This window comes from Haplochromis burtoni, unplaced genomic scaffold (assembly GCF_018398535.1).
Source record: "Haplochromis burtoni strain Fernald_Lab_line unplaced genomic scaffold, NCSU_Asbu1 Contig_555, whole genome shotgun sequence".
Lineage (NCBI taxonomy): Eukaryota > Metazoa > Chordata > Actinopteri > Cichliformes > Cichlidae > Haplochromis > Haplochromis burtoni.
The window spans coordinates 215026-237995 of NW_024582916.1; the positions used below are offsets into that span (position 1 = coordinate 215026).

A 22970-nucleotide genomic window follows, 5' to 3' on the forward strand; every position below is an offset into this window, starting at 1 on the left:
GTCCACCACGGCCTGCCGTACCCTCTCGGCCACAGCTCCTGCTTTCCGGCCGCGCGGCCAGCCAAGACCCCCCGGCAAAGAGCACGCCATCCACACGCTATACAGCCCCGATCCCCTGTGGCGGCATTCCTGCTCCCGGGTGGCTACTGCCGCGTGACCACTCCACTCACCCTCCCCCGTGCCTCCCATCCACCCACCCCCGCGCTCATACCCATTTGGGGGCTCCTCAGCTCTTTCATCCCAGGAGCCCTGCCCTCCAGGCGTTGGCAGCCGGAGGGAATGGCCCCCCTTCTGGGTGTGGTCCCTCCTTGGGCGCTCTACACTCTGGACCCCAAAGCCTCGGGGATTAAGTTGGACCCTGGATCCTCCCCCATGCCGCTTCATGCCCCACCTATCATCCAACCCCCATCCCGCTACGCAACATGCACCCATGCCCTGCCGGCTGGCCGACAGGGACAGGCTATTTGGCCTCTCTACATCCCTCTAGAGCACCATACCATGCGGCGCGGTAAACCTTTGAATGTATCTCCTCCACCTGCTTCATCTGGGGGACGGGGCTATGGCTCTCTACATCCTCTAGCAGACCATTACATGGGGAAACCTTTTGAATACAAGCGCGCTGATCCACACAGGTGTGCACACGGGTGTTCACTGTTCATAGACATAAACTACACCTTTATTGGCTGCTATTTCCAAGCACATTGTGCGCTGTCGGTCCTGCTTGCTGCACAACAACATTCAATATTTAGTATTTACTGCTGTTTACACTTAGCTAGATTAACGTGATGGTGTTGTGTTTAGTATGTTGCTCTGTTTTTTTTTTTTTTTGCTTGTTTTCTCTTCTTTTTCTCTCAACAGGTGATCCAGGAGATTTTTTTTCTCTTCTTTCTCTTTTTAAGTGCCCTTTCTCACTGTCCCTCTTCCCTTCTGTTTTTCTTTTCCTTCCTCTTTCTTTCTCCCTTTCCTATCCCTCAGTCATGTCTGTCCCGTCTGTAACAACTGAAAATAAAATAAAATAAATAATAAAAAAATAAAAATAAATAATTCAACTTGACTGAGGTTAAATTTCTTTTTTACTATGGATTTAATTTGTTGATATTCTAAAAATATTTTCTTGTTGATCCCATATTGTATAACTAGCCTGTCAAATGGAATAAAGTCTGTTCCTTCCTGAAATGCTAATTTAGATGGAGGCAGAATTTCAAATGGGTACACCATCTCGGGTGACTGATGTTTCCCAAGTTTGTCTCAAAGGCCATTTTGTTTTTGTGTCTAAATAAGCAGAAGTTTATTTCCCTGCAGAGATAGCTTTACCAGCCTGCGTACACTGTACAGAAAACAAATGCTACCAGCTGGAACGTTCTTTCGTTTGAACACACCGGGTAAATATGCTATCTGAATTGCAATAAGGAAAAGTGTCAAGGCTTATTAGTGAGAGCTCTTTTATGCTTTGAAGATGTGATCATTTGTATGCACACGTTTTACTTCTTTGAAACTGACTGAATAGAAGGGAAGGGGGGAAGTATCATGCAGGTGCTGATGGTGATTGGTGACAGGCTGGATTGAGCCTCAAGGGGCTGATTGCTCCCCAGGCTAGCCTATTGCATCGACTGAGAGCACACTAAAGAGAGACTGTGGATAGACCTGTCAGTGCCAACCAGAAGAATTCTTTGTCGTCAGACTGCTGCGGTTTATAATCAATGGGTGGCAAGTCATTCAAAAATAACATGCAGTTTTCATACTTTTATAATTATTAGGCCATGGAGTTTATGTGAAACTCCATGATAAGCACTGACTGGCACAAACATTAAAAAACAGACAATAATATAACAACAGAACAACAGTATAACACAACACCAGGCTGTTTATTATAGTTTGACTGAAGAGTTTAAAAAAAATGTGGCTTAACCTTCCAACGCCAAGTGCAACTTATTTGATACATGAGTTTTTGAGACCTCACAGTATTTTAACTTTTTGGTAGTCTTTGGTTTCCTTTCTTTTAGTCTGTTTTTGTTAATATTACTAAATTGTCAATTTCCTTGGTCATGTATTATGTCTCATTATAGATTCCCTGGGCTCCCTGTGTTCTGTCAACTTTGTATGTTCTTGGCCTGGTCTCTGTGTTAGTCACTTCCTGTTTTATTTTGTATGTCATTTTCAATTTTGCTTCCACTGTTAGATTTTGTTTAGCTATGTTCCCAGGTGTGTCCACTCTGCCTTTCTGGGTATATATTGTTCACTTCTCCCTCTGTTTTTAGTCGTGTCCTCCCTCATAGTGTGCAAATGTTCAGCCTTCTGTTTCAGCCTTCAGTCACCTTGTTCCTGTTCAGCAAATTATTGTTTGTGCTTTTTGTTTCCTTTTACCTTTTATCAGTATTAAATCTTTGATGTTCATGTACATCAGTGTGTTGCATCCAGCATCTAGGTCCACAATTTGTTACCACACAGCCATCCACATGCTCTACATTTCAATGTGATTTTTTTTAACACTATAACCTTTTTATATGCTTTTGTTTGTTTTAGTTAAACCGGAAGCAATAAATTTCAAATGTAGCAAAAGTGACACAAAGTAAAATCCATATATGCAAACAGATTTTCTTTTTGATTTTCTTTCATTTTTTATTTAACTGAAGGTTTAATAAACATTTTTATGGCAATTATTAAATAGTTAAAAAATAGCAGGTAACTAGTGTTGCCCTTCAGCCTCCTAGTACTTGTACTCCTGGTTTAAATTTGAAAATCCTAGTTGACTTCCTTGTTGTTAGTTAGTGCAGTCACAAGATTTTCAGAAAAATGACCTCTAAACTTGACCTTGGGGTTAGGGTTACCTTCTACCTTGAAGCAGAGGTCACTGAGATTCTAACTTTTAATAAATAGCAGTGCTATGTGCTACTAAAAATTTTGAGGGCCTCTACTGCCAATATCAATACCAATACTAATGTGGATACTTTTAACCTTTAAAGGTCTCTTATGTAGGTGAGAGCAGTTTTCTGTTTTTGGACACATGCACAAAAGGTTTCAAACATTTTTCATAGTTCATGTGTGAGTCATATTTTTCAATATCCAAAAACCCCCCAATTAATTTAATACATTTCAGCAGGCCAGGATACGTACTGAAGTTAGAGGATAGCAACAAAAAAGTATCAATCCACCCGGACTAGTACCAATGTGATACCAACACTAGTGTGGGTACCGATACGATCACTGTTTTGAGCGATTCGCCCTTCTCTAATAGATACACTTATGATATCAATTTGAAAATCCCAGGCGACATCTTTCTTGAGTTATAATGTTCACAAGATTTTCAGAAAACTTTGCAGCTCTGAGATTTGGACTCATTGGAAATTTTTGGTAGATGCAACTATGTTATTTGTCACAAAGTTGGGTGTCCACACCCAACTTTGAACCTGTAAGGCTGCACCTGTGTTTGAAGTTAAAGTTGTATTTAATGTTTTAGCATAACAAAGTTTAAAAGGTGACAAAGTAAATATGTGAGCAGTTTTTAATTATGTTTATATTTAATTATGTTTATAATTTAATCATAATGTCACACTTGTTCGCATGTTGTTGTTGTGTAACAGTACACCATCCTTTAGAGGCTGCCTCAGTAACAATTATAATAATAAATAACAATAATAATACAGCCTCCTTGTAGAGGTCTTAACTACATACTGCATGTTGTAGCCTGTATTACACATTATGCAAAACACCTGCGTGCCAAATGAAAACTTAAATGTGTTTGGTTGCTTTGCTAGCGTACAAACACTCAACAACTCCCACATCGCCTTCAAATGTTTATGTTTTACAGATGTCTCATGATATTTATGTAGCTCAAAGCACAATGGTTTCCAAGTCCTAGCTCACAGAGCTGTCACTCTTCTCACTTCTGCTCGTACTATCAAAAGACTTGTAGGTCACACTGGATAAAGCAGAGATGATTAAGTCTCAGTTTGAAGCAATGGATTTACAGTTACCAGATACAGCATTAGGTTATTGTGTGGAAATCAGTCAGAGAGGCTGATTATCCTTTATTATCCATTACTTACTCTTATTGTAACCTGTGGGCTTCAATCTGTTGCTCCCTGTAAAGTTGTCCTTGGACAGCTCCTCACTGCCAGCTGCCAACACAGCACTGGTTGTGTTGACTAAAAGAAGCACCATCATTGTCATTGGGTCTCTGAAATAGTGTTAATTTGACCTTACGGAGAAGTTTTATTCTCTTTATTTATTAGTAGCCTCAGAGTTAAAATGTTTCCATTCAGTATCATCCAAAAAGAACTTGCCATTAAAAAAGTATCTGATTCATGTTTTTTTTGCATAGAGATGATATAAATCTTATTGCATGCTCCCTTTCCATACAGAGAAACGACTGAAGGTTGGCTGTGGCACAGGAGGTAGAGAAGGTGTCGCGGCCTTTTACGTTCCAAACACCAAAAAAGTCCAAGAAAAGGCCGTGGGTGGCAACGGGAGGTTTGTTTTAGAACGCACTTCTGACTCCATTGTTTAAAAATCATATGGTTTATTTCGTGCAAAATTATAAACAAAAAGCAACCAAATAACTTCTTAAAACTTAAAATTAAACGAAAGTTAACTTAATTTGCTTTAACAACTTCAAAAGTGGTCAAAAAATCATTTCCTAACCCTCCCGTCTTCCCATCTGACATTTGGCAAACAAAAAACGAAAAACCTCTTTACCACACCCATCCAGGGTGCTCTTAATCTCTTGATTAATGGGAGGGTCCATAAGCTAATAAACCAATCACTTTCCAAAAGCTTCTCCAATAAAATTAATTACAAATTTACATAACAAAACCAGGTCAGTATATTCTTACACCTTTAAAGAAAAAACAAAAATGAATACAAATTGCATTTTATAAACATTCAACAAAAATGGCCACAACAGAAGGTCATCTGCTAATCAGAAGGTTGGTGGTTTGATCCCTGGCTGCCCCAGGCTGCATGCCAAACTATCTTTATGCAGGTTACTGAACCGTGAGAATGTTAGACAGAAAACACTTAAAAGAAGAACAAAATGTGTGTGAATGAGGGATAAAATACTTTGAGTGGGAAATTAGAGTATAAAAGCACTACATAAGAACTGATTAACAACGAAACCAATTTAACTGATAAAAGCATTTCTATGCTAGTTTTTATGTGTGTCACCACTCTATAGTTTTCTATCTCGCCATTATCAAAAAATGAGCATAAATGGCTAAAAAAAATCCCAACCTCAATCTTTCAAGAAAGAGCAAATGAAAAAGGAGAGCCCCATTTTAATGACCTGTTTCAATTTCAAAGGCGTCAGCAAAAGGACCTTCACATCTAATGTGTTTCTGCAGCCTATTAGCATTCTTAAAGTCTATTTGTATGCAAACACATGTGTGCTTATACATTCAGGCTAAATACACACTCATACACACATAATGGCCACTGATGGATAGATGTCCTAGGACGATGTAATGGTACAATAATTATGGTGTCAGCCTGAGCTGACCAACTGATGACAGTGCAGTCCCATCTATGTTGCAGAAATGCAGCAATTAACAAGCAATTTGTCTTGTAGAATGAAGATAATTCAAGTGAAATAATAAGTAGGAAGAGAAGCTGTACAAATGATTCCATCTGCATTCTGCTGACCTAACTGAAGCTTAAAAACATCTCAAAACACATAAAGATAAACATTATTTGTCACAGTGTTAAAAACTGAAATTACACTCCAGAAAACAAAACAAAAAAACAAGTGATTTAAAATCCCTTATGAAACAGATGTCTGCGGTGAAGAATATGATTCAATTTTCTGTCACTATATTCTTGCTAAAAGACCGAACGCTACACTACTTCCACAGGCAGACCTTTTGTTGGTGAGTCATGGATCATTTTATCCATCTTTGTTTGAGAAACAGACCTCAGGATAGGGCTGGGCCATATCATACCGTTCACGGTAATACCGGTATAATGTTGGGCAACGATAAGAAAATGAAATATCGCAATAGAATATGGGTAAAATGCACATGCGCAGTGCCCTTGTTTTCATATGCACATGGCGGAAAAAGCATGGCAGCGACGGAGAATGAGAAGGGCGAAAGTGGACCGTTGAATGAAACTGATGAATCAGAATTGGTTTGTAAAAATGCTGCAACTTCAGTGGTGTGGAACTGGTTTAGCGTTCGTCCGTCAGATACACAACAAAGCACTATTTTTGGTAGAGCATGCTAGCGGGCCGTCGTTATTACAGTGTTTTTTGGAAAATACGGCACACTTAAAATCAATCCTTTGATTTTAAGAAAACCGGCAGTGCCCCTTATAATCCTGTGCGCCTTATGTATGAATTCTTGTTGTGTTTACTGACCTCGAAACGATTTTATGTCGTACACGGCGCTCGAAAATATGTCAAATGTTTTAGTACGACTTTGCTAAGCTACGAACCCGCACCGCTTGATGGATTGTCGGAGCATTACAGCTATCATAGGCAGGAGCCTGGCTGAGTGATACGTACTGTGCTTCAACATAATATTACCGTATTGTGTGTGTATAACTTCTTTTCAAGTGTTGTGGATATTATACATAGTTATGCTGAGGATATGTCAGCCAATTTCCACTGGAAATGCCTTCTGGTTAAACTGTCAGCAAGGAATTTGCATTTGCACCGTTAAATTTTTATATAACTTTAATGCACATAAAAAACAGCTGCTTGTTTAAGTGAAAATCATTGATGTTTTGTTTTTTTTGCACTAATACAGTTGTGGAGTTGTAAAGTATTTTGTCTCGTGTCAATTATATCGTCAATTATATCGTTATTGCAAATTTTCAAATGTATATCGTGATAAGTATTTTTGGTCATATCGCCCTGCTCTACCTCAGGAACTCATTCCACTGGTTTTATTTCTTCTCAGTCATCACCAGTGAAGACTTAAAGGACCCTGATGCTTTATATATATTTTGTTGTTTTCTCAGCAGGTCTTTGCAATCAGGGAAGGAAAACAAAAAGAAAAAAAGGACACAGTTCTTTTGTTGTGTTTTTGAACAAACCACCATAAAATAAGCTGCAAGTAAAGTTCTGCTTCATAATTCAACAATGTGGACTATAACATTTACCTCCCCATGCTGATGTCTTCAGTGCGGTGGCTAAAGATTAATCCCACTAAAGAGCCTTGAGGTCAAAGCACTGCAAAGGTCAGTGCTCGAAAATATCAACACATATCTCCACATTGATTTTTTAAATGGTTGCTATGCACTACTTGCTTATTGGCCACAGAAAGTGGCTTCAGCACCTGATTTTCCAAGCTATTTTCCAGTTTGGAAACAGAGGAGGCAAAACAGCGGCAGAAAGAAAACTGAAAGACAAGGGGGGAAAAAAGAAACTAAAACAGGCCATAAAGCCAAGTTCACCTAATAAAAGCCCACATTAGATTAGAGATTCCTGCTTTAGGTGCCGGCAGCAAATCAGATAGTTTAAACACCAGGATTGTTGTACTCTTTTAGCTGTCTCAATAGAGGAGTATAGATCACACTTCTCATTAGTGTACCTATCATGGTGTAATTAGTCCCCTTTCCTGAGTCAAAATTGAATTTCCTCTTTGCTTTCCTGACCTTAGTTCATTGAAGCAATAAAGGCCCATATAGCCCCGAAGCCTGTGGGCTTTGTTTCCCGTTTTGCACCACAACGTGACTCTCCTTGTATCGACCCGCACACAGATCCCAGCCTCACCTGACTCGGTGAACCATGCAAAGAGTACCCACTAATGGAGTGGCATCAATAACAGCAGATACAGACTTACAGACACTAAAAGTGTTTGACCTGCTCTCTCTCATTCACGCTACACAGAAAAGTAGAACACACTGATTTCTCAGAAAGCAAAATCCAGTTTGGGCTGGTCTCACAGATCTTTGTATAAGGCATAAACAACAAACCTAGTTGTTTGTGCATAAATGTAATCAAACCAGCATCAAATGATAAAAATAAAGTTAATAGATGACTTCTGTGTAATGTAATTATGGCCTAATTAAGTTTTACAGCTCCACCAGATTACAGATTTAACAGATTACTCACACATACAAGGACCTCATTATGTTACCACTGATCGATACAGTGGTTAGCTCTAACGCCTCGCAGCAAGCAGGTCCTGGGTTCTACTCCTGACTGGGGCCTTTCTGTGTGGAGTTCGCTTATTTCCCTGTGCCTGAGTGGATTCTCTGAGGTACTCCAACTTCTTCCCACAGTGCAAAGACATGCATGCTAGGTTACCTGTTAGTTTTAAATAAGTCCTAGGTGTGAATGTGAGCGTGACTCTGTCTCTGAGTTAGCCCTGACAAGCTGTCAAGGATGGACTGTGCCTCGGCTCCAGCCTTCCCACTCCCCATCCCACCCGTATAAGCCTGAACTGGACAATCAATTAACAAAATGGATGAATATAAGTCCCATTAGCCATAGTGAAATGAATGGTTTCCACTTTCATTAACTTTTGTATTACGGTGTTATTCATGTGAAACAGCTCCAATATTATCCTTAGCCTCACTCTGTAGTTTTGGAGAGCAGAGAAGCCTTTGATTCACTCCATGTGAAACAGCATTAGGCAAATGACCTAAATAGACCTGAGGCAAAGTTGTGGACTATGTGGATAAAATCAGGCTGGTTGGATGGCAACGATGGGGTGGGGTGGTTAGACGAGTGGTCTGATGTGCCAGTCCTCTGCCCTGCTCAGAGTGTGAGGTGGGATGAAAGGTTTGTGTGCCACAGAAACCCAGCGGCTCTGACAAGGTGGAGTTTTCATCCATTACTAAAGCAAAGAGGCTGTTAAACGGCACGTCACGTCTCCTGATGCTAGCATCCCCGTGGAGGTGTTCTGGCAGAGCTGGCCAACAGGGGGAATTAATTCTAGGACATGCACCATGTAAGCCCCATTAATTCACAGCGGCTGCCAAAGGTCCATGTGGAATCCCACACAGTGTGCAGTCCTAAAACTGCTTTAAGTCACGTAATCTGAGAAAAGGAGAATCCCCCAGAATAATAAACAAATACACAGATAGTTGTTAATTTGAGGTCAGAAGGGAAAACAAAGTTTACGCCTTACAATTCACAAGTACATCGTTACCCCTGAATTCAATGTCATGACACAAGCACGTGTTATTGTTACAGAGCTTTAAGTCTGAGCTTTCAGTCAACATAAATCTAAGCTTCCTATGACTTAACACTATGTTACCCCTTTCCCTAAAGACGGGAGAGGGATGCTTCCCATTAGACTGTAGCAAATATTTCTCTGTTTATTTTTCTAATAATTCAGTTACTCTACAGTCTTTCCGGATGTTTCCAGGACAAAGTTCCCTTTAACTACACGTTTCTGCTGCTGTGTCTTTCTTTAATGTGTTTTAGAAATTTAAAACAGGTAAAGATGTAAAAGTGTGACATCTCCAGTATCCCCAGTGAGATGGAACTCTACAGGGAGCAGCCAAATAAAAAACCAACCCTGCTTCCTGTAAATTAGCCAAGTATAGAGATTAAAGCTGTTTTATTTGGCAGACAGTAAACACGTTAATTTCATCCCTACAGTTAATATGGAGCCAGCCTGAAGGGGTTTTTTAGAAATGTATTTTTTTTTCTGCATAGGAGGTTGTCGTTTGTTTAAACTGGTAATGATGGTAGTTTGAAGCAGGAAACAGGCGATGTCATGAATCTCATGATGCCATATATCTTAACAGGAATATATTTTGTGGTAATGTAAACAGGATATGTGTGGATATAGATTATAAAAAGCCGTGGTAAGGTTCAGCCATGAGGACTTATTGTCTAGAGCTATATTTCTCTTGTAACTGGCTGCAGTTTTTTGCAGATTTGGGAAAAAGAGAGATGTACGTTCCCACAACTAAATACAAAAACCAAGTTCAGCCCACAATTTTAAATTGACACTCTGCCCAGTCAGCCAGACTGATTAACTGGTTGACTGTAGCACACAAGTGTTTAAGATCCACACTTTAAGCTGAACATCAATAAGTTAGCAACAACCTAAAAGACAAACAAGGCTAAATTAGAGAGTTAATTCCCATAATAGACTGTCCTTTAATTTGTTGACTGAAATTAATTCAGAGAAAAATCTCACTGCTTGCCTCCAGCAAAAGTTCAGCAATGGTGCTCACTGCAACATTCTTATTATCAGTGTAGCATGTCTGGTTCTTTGTTGAGAAGTAGAAAGAAAAATGCAAGTGAAAGCAAAGAAAACAACATGTTGGCTTTTGCCAGAGCAGCATAAGTAGTTTGATGTGTAAAGGAGCTGTAAATGAACATTAGTGGGATCCACTCACTTGTTTTGGTGCTTTGAGCCCTGCAGATGTGCATGGTACTGTGCCACTGAGTTGAGTGTGACGCTGCAGACTTCACAGGAGTAGCTTCGCTTCAGACCTGGAATCAAACAGAATAGCGCACATTACAGGAACAAATCTGGGAACTGAACAAATGCTTTACTCCAGTGAATTTTTCAAAACTTGATTCAGTAATACAATTTTTGCTCTGCTGCACGTGGCCAATATGAATCAATCCATCACAGTGAGAAGGCATGTCTGCCTTCACGCAGACGGGTCTCAGTCCTGCAGCAGATGAGGATTCATGTGACTCTGCACGTTTGCCTTAACAAACTGGTGTTTGCTAAAGAAGACTCCCATAACTGCACTGAAGGAGAAGACTCTTTGTGCAGCAGTCATAGCTCTAAGATCTTTATAGTAAATCCATAGCACCTGAGACCTTGAGATGTCTGAATCATTTGGAATCTACAACATTTAATGAGTTGCCTATTTTTTTTTTTTCTAAATAGCGACAGCAATGTCCTTGGGGTGATAATGGCTGTATTGAATCAGCGCCCTGTTGCTGCAAATTATAAGCATCCTGTGTAATCGCCTTCATGTTGCACTAATCTTATTGTGGTGTGAAAAATGGCCGTCTTGATTTCCTCGCTCTCGCAATTGAGTTAGCTCCTCTATAAATATGCCTCAGAGCAAAAGGCCAAGAGAAAATAAATGCCACCCTGCACTCATTGAATCACATTTCCATATCCTCCTCAATCAAATTTCCTCACTGAATGATTGTTTGTTAAATTGCTGCGGTGAGGAAAGCGCTGCCGAAACTTTGAATGTCTTCTTGTTTTTCTGCTTTCAGGGTTGCGGAAGGTGAAAATCTGCAGTGGGCTTGGTCTCGGGTGTTGATGTCAGCTGTTTCCCTTCTACCATTTTGATGGAGGGCAATATTCCCCACAGAGAGCGGCAAATCCCTCCCTTTCACTTCCCCGCTGATAAGCTGTACAATAACCACTCTGTCAGCTGGTCGCCACCATGACTGAGATTTCAATTTTGCACCATCGTCCCCAGACGCAGTCATGAATCGACATTAAATTTCTGCAGCAGGCGGAGAAGCTCTGCCTTGCAGTGCCCCTTTGACAGCCTGCCTCTCAAACTATTTTTGAAAGGGTGAAAGATTATACTGTGACTTCGGTATCCATCATTGGCAGCCACCTGCGGCTCTTCCCACATGGCGCTATGGTGCATGAGCGATGAAGCATCAGAAGCTTTAGGCTTCTGCAATTCCTCCCCTTCATCAACTTTGCTTCCTACTTTCTGAGGCACTGGAGACTCGTTTGTTTTGGTTAACCTGTCCCTTTGCTGAGAAAAACGAGGGTGTGGGGAGCAGCCGATGAGTGGTTGCAGCAGAAGAAAAATGTGCTCTGCAGTCTCATTTGTTTGAGTTAACTTAGGAATTTGGTAACTGTTAAATAAAATAACAGGTTGTGGAGCTGATGCATGCAGAGAAAAAAAAAAACACAGACTGATGTCTTCGATCTTTATTCGATCTCACTGTATAAGAAGTATACCTCTAAAAAAGAAGTTGCCAGGAGGTAAACTACTAAACCCAAAAAGGTTAAAAAAAGATGTTTTAGTGGGTGTAATGAGATTCATATCAGCTGCCTATTTAGTTTTAACTTCAGGTCAAATATCCAAAAACATATTTAAGCTAAGAGGAGCTCAGCTCAGTTTTTAGTGTAAAAACAACTCATGCAGCATTTTAGCTGTAAAAACAGATGAAATGCATGCTGGTCTGTGAAAGCTATGAAGCTGAGAGATTTTTCTGGTATCAAGTAATTGTATGTCAAAAAATACCCACAGATACAAGCAAAGCCTTAGTAAAACTTTTTAAAAAGCAATTTATACAGAGCACACAACACCACAGATGTAACACGATGCTAGCATCAGGGTCTCAGGTTACTTCTCAAAGGAGAACACACAACATTTGCAGACATGCATGGGCCATTGACTTGTTTAGCTTGTCCAGTTACTTTCAAGCCTCTATGTATAAAAATGTGTATAATTCACAAACAGTTGATGCAATATTTTTGTCAATTCCACTGAAATAAAGCTGGGATTTTGTACTTTAATTACATTTTTATTTATTTTAAATCCTCTGTCATAGCGTACAGAGAGAAAACTACAAAAATAAAAGTGAGAAGACTATTTGTCCACAAACGTATAGACTAACCATATGTGCTTGCACCACTCAAACAGATTCTGAACCTGGGCAAGATCAATTTGTTTTGCAGTGAATCTTTTGCTTTCTCTTAGCTTATTGAGACCTATTGCCTGAAGCTTTGGAAGAGATACTGTTGGCAGTATGACTGATCAGCAGTGCAACATTCTTTGTCGATTGTTTATAAGCAAAGAAAAAGGTGGTACTGGTCCAGGATTCATGCTAAATTAACCAGCAAGCATCTGCCCCACTCAGATCTGGTAACTTTAGCTCATTCTCTCCCTCACTGTAGCATTCAGCCCAGGCTGAAAGAGCATACACTTAATCACTGTTTCTATGAAATCAATTGGGTGCTAAGTTGCAACAGTGAGATTTAGTATAATGAATTGCTTTGCAAAACTGACAGAATAAAATCATTACTCAAAAATGTTTTCATCCCACCGAAGCACTGACTGAAAGTTTCTTAAATTGGACGGTTCAAAAATGTGGGGTAAGAAGAGGCGTAATATCTTGAGGAGAACTCGTCCAATCTAGAGTTTTAAATTAGGGTTCAGCATTACACTTTGTTGAAAAGGACCTAGATCAGCTTGGTGTAATTTCCCCGTCTCTGAGCCTGTTGTTAACAGTATAATGGATCTATTTTAGGGTGGAGAATACAAGAGTGGAGAATACAACATACAGCTGAAAGCAACAGCTTGAGAACAGTGACTGCAAGCCTCTGTTGAAAAAGAGCTAAAAAGTGAGAGAATGAGGAGACCGCATGCTAAATTATATCTTCCAGAGAAGCATCCCTGATTAACAGCTGTGATAGTCTGACCCAACACAATTTGTCTGCTGGGTGTTGACAGGCTAGCTAGCCTGTGGTCTAAATTTAGTGGTTTCTGGTTGAGATTTGACAACATCAAAATACACTGAGAGGGACCATTAAGATGGCAAAGACAGAGACGGCCCTTACTTGATCTATGAGAACAAAACTGACAACAGGTTGCAGAAACACATTTATGAATGTTTTTTTGGTTTCATGGCCAGGTTGAAACAATTCTCATCTTGATCATTCATTACTTTTTTAAACGCAATTTTCTTTCTTATTTTCAAGCTTACTGTTATTACGAGTGGTATGCAATACTGAACACTAAGGAAGAGGAAAGGACTGTTTGTCTAGGTGAGGGGTCAGCAACCTTTAAGACCGCCACCCTGATATTGCCTTTGGGCTTTTGGAGCCTTGACCTGACTTTTAAAAAATAATTGGAAAAAAAGCACTATGCTGCTAAAAAATGAAAAATACATATTTGAAAAAAAAAAAAAGTGTTGTTTTCTTTTTTTTAAAGGATAAAGTATTGTATATGCAGATGAGAGGCCAAAAAATACATAAATGATCAATGACTTTGGAATAAGATGAATGCTGGAACATGCATTATGCAGGAGAAAAAGCTAGGACTGACTGTTTTTTTTCTCAAAAACTTTAAGTTACTATGAGTACAATAAATGGATTTTATTATTAAAAAAAAAAAAAAAAAAAAAAAAAAGAAAATTCTGCCTAAATATGTATTTTACCTGGTTAATGTGTGTGGCGGGGCGTGGTCTGCAGCGCCACTGTAGGGGAGGTGGACGCACCCGAGCGGCGCCCGCAATCACGCCTTGCCGCCTTAACGTCTGTGTGCTATCTATGCTGTTGTGTTGTTGTTGGTATGTGTTGGGTTGTGAGCTGAAAAGCTACAGCCGGCTGTGTGCGTACAGCAACCGTGTGAAAAGTGGTCAATAAAGAGATGCTGAAAAGCATGTTCATGGAAACATCGTCGGGTCTGCTGTGGTACGTTTACAATGGGACTTCTGCTCCTGAACTTTCATCTTTACGCAGGACTGTAAGCTGTCATCTGTGAGGCGTGAGGTGTTTGTTTTTAACATAGTTCACGGTGGAGAACAGCTGCTGACATAATGTGGATCCGAAGAACCATAATTGGCCTACCTGGGGTTGAAAGTCTCGATAAATGCACGGCGTTTCGGCGGTATACCGGCTTTCACGAGTGTGACGCTTATTTTGAGCGATGAAAAAAATAATAGAATATAATTTTAGAGAAGATGAATTAAAGTCAGTACAAGCAAGACAGAATATGTATGTGAAGGAGAAGAAGAAGGTGGAAAGGTGGATATGCAAACAATAGAGATAGTGAAGGTAGATACATTTAAACATCAACAGTCCAAAGCAGACAGAGAGAGAGAGAGAGAAAGAGAGGTTAGTGAGGTGAAGAAGAGAGTGCAAGCAGGGTGGAGTGGGTGAAGACAATTATCATAGAAGGATAGCTGCAAGAGTGAATGGGAAGGTTTACAAGATACTAGTGAAAGTTGGGTGTATGGTTTGTAGACTGTAGCACTACCAAAAAAGACAAAAGGTTGTGATGTTTGGCATGCACACTGAAGCAGCCAGAAATCGAACCACCAACCTCCGATTATTAGATGACCTGTTCTAGTTTTGCATGATTCACAGTCCAAATTAATCCTCATTTAGCTCATGCTGGTTCTGGTACAGCCCCTCACTTCTTTATTTGTCTGAAACAAGCTGCTTTTGTTCCCTTAACAGCAAATGCCTTCTTATTAAGTACTTTGAATCACATTGTTGTTGAATTGTGCTATACAAATAAACTTGCCTTGCCTTGCCTATTGGCTGCCCCTCAAAACAAAAGATTTTAAGAGTAAATGGGTGGAGCTCTTACTGTCACAGCTGCATACCTAAGATGACCTTGGAGAGGTTAAGCCCTTCTTCTGCCATTATACACACCCAAGAGTAGAAAAATGGCAAAGAACTGAGTTCTATTGGCTCAGAGCAAACACTTCTGTATACACTCAACAGCAGTAATAGAACAAACAATAAAACCAATCATATTAGGTCCTCTTTAATTAAATAATTGTGTGCTGTACTGCTTTACTAAGCACTACCTCTTTAGAATGTAAATGTTATATTATCGCCTACATTTAATATTAACTGTGTTTTAAAGTCACTCTTAGATTTGTCTACAAACTGAGTCTCCAACTGTGCTTAGAAAGAACAATACATCACTGCCCAGAGTACACAGTGGAGTACTTTAGGATTAATCACGTTCTCTTAGTACAGAATTACTCACGCTAAGCTCCATAAACTTTTCTCGTACCTGCTCATCAGTGTGCCATAGAAGTATTAAAATGAGGATGATGGTTCCAACCACGTACCTGTCAAACCTTAGTGTGATTTCATAGCTTTGACACACAGTCAGACTGTGTGACAGTTAGGTAATAACATGCTTTGGGAGAGTGGCCACTTCACTAGCTGCCATTTTATTCTGAAAAAAGGATGTAGTTGACTGAAAAGCTAGGAGAGGGATTGAGATGAGGTGGGGTGGGGGGATTCAAATGTTTCCATGCAGACTTAAGAGCAGCTTATTTTCACAGCCAATAAGGTTTGGAAGAGATGACATCACTCGGTGTTAAAGACGTAGCATCTGAAAGCTGGTGTGCAACAAAAAAAAGATAAAAACAGGTAAATTCGAATATTTCTGCAGTCTACTTTCCACTTCTCTTTCAACTGCTCTTAACACAAACGCAGTCTGCTTCTCTCCACGTGAACAGCTTTCTCCCCCACACTTCAGAGAAGCAGCCACAATATGAAAAGCACTTAGTGAATATGGGCTGCTCCGCCTGAAATCATCTTTAGGGCCGGTTCAAACAAGATACTCAACAGAGGCAGAGCAGACGCGAGGACTGTTCTTCAGAGACATGGTAAGTGATAGGAGTGCAAACACCAGCTGTGGCACAGCATGGACTTAAAGTGAGTTCTGCTGTCTTCCTGCTACTATTATTCATCTTCTCACGCTGTCAGCTACACTCAAAAAAGGAAAAAAAAATTGTGATTCATGCTACACAAAAGGGTGAGCAAACAGTTTATTTATATAAAAATGACGTTTAAAGTTTCCCATTTTTATTTAAAGAGTTCTCATTTTTTCATGTAAAAAGAAATGTTGTTGAAGCATTTCATTTCAAAAGCACTGAGATCCTTTGTAGTGGCACTTGCAGCTGAGTCGTGGTGCATCGTTTATACTGTAAATGAGAGCTTTGAGTCCTTTGTGGTGACAGGAGAGACTTTAGGAAGGACAACCATCGGTCAAACACTCTACTAAAGGGCTTTATGGTAAAGTGGGTAGATGGAAGCTACTTTTTACTAAAAGGTACATGACAGCCTTTTAGAAAAAGGTAAATGTTCTTATGGACTCTTAAACCTTGAGAAGCAAAGGCAGCTGGTCAGGTAAAACAAAGATTAGAGTATTTGGTCAGCCATGTGTGTGTTGAATATCAGGCAGTGATAATAACTCCAAATAATATATCCTTGGAAATGATGTTGAAACAAACACTTTATCTTGTGTCCTTATCAAATAGCACGACTGACTTACATACAGGGATTCTCCTGGTCTAAAAGGGACATAGGATGGGCGACCAAACATGTAAGTATATTCAGCCCAGGAAATTGGCTCTGGATAAAAAGACCGAAGTTTATTAGTGTAAACGCTGATTAAGTGTTGAGTACATTCATTATATTTTTTCGTCAACTTCCTTCAACACTGTTCAACGTATTAGATTCTTTTGGACATGTGAGCTTGTACTTTTCTCATTTCTAACTTTAGTTTTTAAAATATTCAACTGTGTGGATCCAGGTACAGGGAGTACCTTTGACACAGTGTAACAGTATGTGTAACAGTATGTCAGTATTTACTTCAGTCCAACTGAAAGCTATTGGCAGTTACTTTCAGTTGGTGAATTTAAATCTATGGGAATGATAGAGCGTTCTGATTGGCACATTAACTTGCGGCCAAATTTTCATGGGTGGATTTGTCTTCAGCAGACAGGCGGTTCAAATCTGGGTAGTTGGAGTCAGTTGATGACATTAGGAATCATATTTTGTGACTGGAACATTAGAACTGAAACTATGTGCCTGCCTGTGGACTCTAGTGGATTCACCCACATTTCAAGTCGTCTAACCTCATTTAATGTCTCTGTTTTTAGTCTGTATAGTTTTTCTCCCCACTAACATAAAGTCTAAAATAAGACGCACAAAACAGTTAAAGATTTAAAACTATTTTACCTCCTAATGGGAGATCTGTTCCCCTTCATCTCTGTATGTCACTCACTCGCTGATAAGGACACACACACACACACACACACACACACACACACACACACACACTACATTCCAACTTCTGTGTAAACTTCAGCTTTCAACAGTTCTGCACTCCGGCTTTCAGGTCAAAGATTTGGTGTATTTTAGCTTATTAAACATTTTTTTCAACAAAGATTCAGCAATTATAAAAATTGAACTCAAACCATTCGGCTAGCAGCGCTCACACTGCATTTTCTTTAGAAAATGCATTCTGAAGTTTACTTAAGTATCATTTTACTTATTTAAAAAACTGTGAGACTGGAGAATAATAGATCTGATGTTTTGTAAGAGCACTGCCATAACGTTGTACAGCACGACTCTTTGAGAACTGCTAAACCTCTACTGCCACAAATGGAACTGATTATGATGGGACTCTGACCACTCATTGTTCACTTCCACAAACATATAAATAAAGTTGAAGTTTTGCTTGTTGATGCACAGGAAGAAATCCAACAGGCATTGGGGAAAAGTGGGACAAAGGGACAAACTAGATTAAATATAGCAGCCGCCCAGAAAACAGATCTGGGTTACACAAGAAGAGGGAGATCACCAAATTTAAACCACGAAGATTTTTTAAAAACATTTGTATTACATTTTTTTTTTGTCTCAAAACATTTTGATTGAACAAATAATGAGAACAATTACTGCATATCCAGTACTGATAGGACAAATTCATCATTCATCTCATATGAAAGCTGAAAACCTACAGAGATGGAAATCACAGATCACAGTGGTGCAGTAGTTCATCTTTTTTTTTTTAGCTCCTGTGCATCGTCCTTCATCGATTCCATTATTACATTTATAATATTTTTTCTCTCTGACATGGCACAAGATGATTACAAACTGTATCTTATGTCTGCTGGTGTTGGAAATCACATTAGCTAAAGTACATCGCCCAAATGGGCATGATAAATAAAGGAAAATGACAGCACGCAGGCAGTGTTTACAACTCTGTGATGATGATGGCAAATGGTTCTAAATTAGATCAAACTTGTATAACGCCACTTCAACGCAAAGGTGATGCTTATCTCATATAACAGAGCTTTACCACTTACCGTGACTTCTACCTTTGCTGATGCTCACATCTCTGTGACAGCAGGTGTCTTATGAGTACTATAAAAAGCATTTGGCAGGCACTTAGATAGTTACATGAACTGCTGGCTGGTGGTCAGATGAACCAAGCTGTTTGCTGTCTCTCTCTTCACATTGTCTGGTTGTCAGTCACTAAACCTGGGATGCAGCTCATGTTTCGATTAGCCACTCTATGAACACTGAATGTGGGACAACAAAGGAGTCTATAGCATGTGTGTTATTTCAGTCTCTCTCATGAAGTCCATTATGTGCCAGTACAAGAAAGTAAAAGAAAGCTTAAAAGCAGTCATCTGTTGATTTGATGTGTTCTGATGTAAAAGTCATAAAAGGGGGCATTTTTGAAAGATTTTATTTTTTTAGTTTATCTAATCTATATTTAAACTGAAACATTAAGATAGACTGACGGCCTGCCCTCGGTGCACCCTGCCTCTCACCTTATGACAGCTGGGAAAGTGATTTCCCGAAACTGTGGCTTCGATAACCAGTCATGAACATGGATGGATAGATTTCCACACAGTTACAGGCACAGTCTGTAAACACTGACAAGAGTAAACACATGATTCCTGAGCAGCAGTGCTGGAATGGGGAGAGTTCAGCACAAATAAGAAAGTTCACCACAAATACAAGTTTAGCTATTTCTGAGAAAAAATCCAACACATCTTTACTTTAATAAAAAAAGAAGAAGAAAACAAACCTGGAAAAAAGAGATCATCTGTTTTAAACTTGCTGCAGCGATAACTGGGCAAAAGTGCTTACACAATCTGTTCCCATTAGTGTCTTAATGGACTATCAACCACAAATTCATTTTCCATCCCATTTACATTTATGCAAACATTACAGTCCTCACAGTTATATCACCATCTCAATACTACTCCCTGTTAGCTTTAAACAGAATGAGCACCAGACAAAAGACCAGAGGATCAAGTAGACTATTAGAGCGCAAAGATGGAGTTTTACCGAAACAACTTAAATCAACTAAGCCAAAGAGGACATGTGAGCAGGGACCTCGGTTTTACACTATGCTCATGCGGTTAACCTGCACTCTTTTGTATGTACACCACTTATAAAACAAAGGCTTTTATCATGAGGTTAGACACATCTGGAGGGTCTCTACACTTGTGCTAAAAGTGCTAATGGCTTGCCCATCTCTTTATCCATCTTCAACCTTATGTCTTTGCCATCAGCTTTTCAATGCTGCACAGCTCTGTACACACAACAACAACAACAAACAAGACCACTGGATGAGCTTTTGAATATTTCATCACAGGACAATCTTCAGAGTCAGACTGCACATTTTCTTAGCAGGTTGAGAAGTGCACAAGGTCAGGTAGAGGGGAGGAAAAAAGGGGGAAAGATGAAAGGATAAAATGCAGAGAGGAAGCAGAAAGAAGCAGCAGCATCCCGACCGCCTGCAAGGCCTGCTGCGGTCCCATTCTCCTCTCTGTGGGCTCACACTGCTGGTTTTGCCTGATAGGACAATTTGCCACTTCATTACTAATTGATAATCGCCAGAGAGTAATGCTCATTATTCCAAGTGCTGAATAGTACAGCTAGTGTGCTGACATTTTCTGTCGCTCCATAATGACTCTGTTGAAGCCGGCAAATTCATCTCCTCTTAATGCACTGTAAAAACAGGCGCCGTGCAGAACAGATGAAGGTAAAGATATAAAGGGATTAAACTGTTTTTCATTTTTACATGCAAATCTCTAATGAATTATTCATTGAGATCAACACTTGTTATAAGAAGATTGTAGAAGCAGTGCATTCTTTAATTCATTTGCAAAACACTGAACCCGTTAACAAACTACGTCTTCATAAAACTGGTTATGGACAAATCAAGTGTGTGATCATGTATAAGTTGTATAGTTTTAATGTTTTATTTGGGAACAGAATGGTGTGTATGTGTAAGTTTGATGATGGAGTTTTTATTATGAATGAATGATGAATTTTTATGAATTATTATGTCTATTTTTATGCTTAAGGACAACAGATGGAAATTAGCCCTTGGCTATAATCTGGTATGTTTACATTCATGTAATTTTTTTTTTTTACATTTATGTTCATTAACATGCACTGTCCTAAATAAATAAATAAATTTAGAAATCTTTCCTTTTCAGTCGCTTTAGAAACCTTAGTCATACTTTTCAAACATCCTGTGATGCAAAACTTTGGACTGAATTATTGTTTCAAAAATGGCCAGTAACCAATGCTGATGCTTTATTTCACACCCCGTGTAAAGGAAACCAAGGAATCTTTGACTTGAACCTCACCAATTTATACAAAGGTGTGAAAACATCTCTTTGTATACCAAAAATACTTATTTAGAAAAGAGCTAAAAAATGCTCATTTCCAGCCCTTTATTTATTCTGTGTCTCCCCTGTAGAGTTAATAAAGGCTTTATGCAGCCTCTTAGTATATTCATAGTCTGAAACCAGTCAGTTTAGCTCATGTATCCTTAATGCACAGGTTCTTATATACATACTGATATATCCAGTCAAGCACTTTATACAGCATGTCTCATTCACCCATTCATACAAGCACTTTCTAAATTTCACACTCCAGTGAACACAATGGGGTAGTATCTTGCCAAAGGATATCGTAGCATGCAGACTGGAGCAGCAAGAGATCAAACCACCAGCCTTTTGATAAGTAGATGACCTGCTCTACCCCCTTAGCCACTCTCCCAGCCACTGGTCACCATTCAATGTCACCTGGTAAAAGATTCTCAAAATAAACTGTAAACCTACTAATTTTAATATGGCCCAATCTCCCCCAAGCCAAAATGTAACCCACAGAGTACAGAACCACCATCCCCACCAACACACATTACAGCACAATATCTATGTTAATACTGTTATTATCTGCTTATTGTCCAAAACAATGGTGAATTTATTCTTTGAATCATAAGTGTATTTATGTCCCTGTTTATAGGTTTAAATGCAGTACTGGTAACTGAAGTGGCAAACATCGGCAGTCAAACACACCATGTATAATGTTCCTGAAACAAACATCGTGGACTCAAAAGCTTGGGCAGCATAACAAAGCTGAACAAAGCTGAACCAACCAGTTTGCCCTCAACTAGCAAAAGTAGCCAATCAGGCTCTGAGTTAGAAGGTCCATGGCCAATCAGCTGTGAAGACTTGTTTCTCCCATTTGGTGCAGTCACACTCTGCTGCCCTTTACAACACCTCTGGGCTCCGTGTGCTCTTCTGGCAGCCAGCACTCTGCCAGCTGGAATAATATTGTGTAATTGTTATTGACATATTGTAACTGGGAAATGATAAGCAAGAAAGTTCTCCCCTCCTCCTCTGTAAAATTAACAGCTTGTGACATGCTGGTGGGCTCCATGAAGAGTCAAGCTGACAGCTGAAGTCAAGAGGGTTACTTTTCAGCTCCACAGAGCAGGGCTTAGAAATAGTCACAGCTATTAACAAATGTAATACTGCTCTCTGTTGCTCATCAATATTAAGCTATGCAAGTCACATTTATTACCTGCAGCGTTAAACGAGACATTACTTATCCCTACCTAGTTGGATCCCATTTTTGCTTTCATAACTACCAAAAGTCTTTGTGGCACAGATTTGAGAAGGTGCTGAAAAAATTCCTCAGAAACTATGGTCCGTATTGACATGACAGTCAATATGGCACAATCTCCTGTTTCACCGTATCACAAAGGTGTTCTATCGGATTGAGATCAGTCACCAGATCTTAGTGAAGTCATTTATTTTGCAGTGAAACACACGTCCAAGAAACCAGTTTGAGCTTTATTACATGCTGGATTCAGTCATAGGAAGATGAGTTCACTGTGGTGATAAAAGATGGATGTGGGCAGCACCAATGCTTACATAGGCCGTGGTATTTAGATGGTGCTTAGCTGGTATTGAGGGGCACAAACCATGATAAGAAAATATGCCCCACAACACTACACACCCACCACCAGCAGCCTGAACCTTTGATACAAAGCTGGATGGGTCATTGTTTTCATGCTTTTTACATTTAATTTTGACCCTACCATCCAAATTTCACAGCAAAACTAAAGATTTCATCAAACTAGGCTAAGTTTTCTCAATCTTCTATTCCCTTCACAGATAGGACTGAAAGCTGGAATTGTTGTTCTGCTGCTGTAGCAGTTCTAGTTCAAGCTTTGTTAGGTTGTGCGTTCGAAGATGCTCTTCTGCTTACTTTGGTTGTGAT

The 22970-nt window shown here is 39.6% G+C and overlaps 1 protein-coding gene across 1 annotated transcript in view; it reads right to left on the reverse strand.

Moving 5' to 3' along the window:
* zmat4a (zinc finger, matrin-type 4a) overlaps nucleotides 1-22970 on the reverse strand; it is a 155941-nt gene that overhangs the window by 24582 nt on the left and 108389 nt on the right. The window contains exon 6 of the mRNA XM_005948064.3: nucleotides 10297-10393. Coding sequence (XP_005948126.1) covers nucleotides 10297-10393 — 97 coding nt within the window. The remainder of the gene's footprint in view (nucleotides 1-10296; nucleotides 10394-22970) is intronic.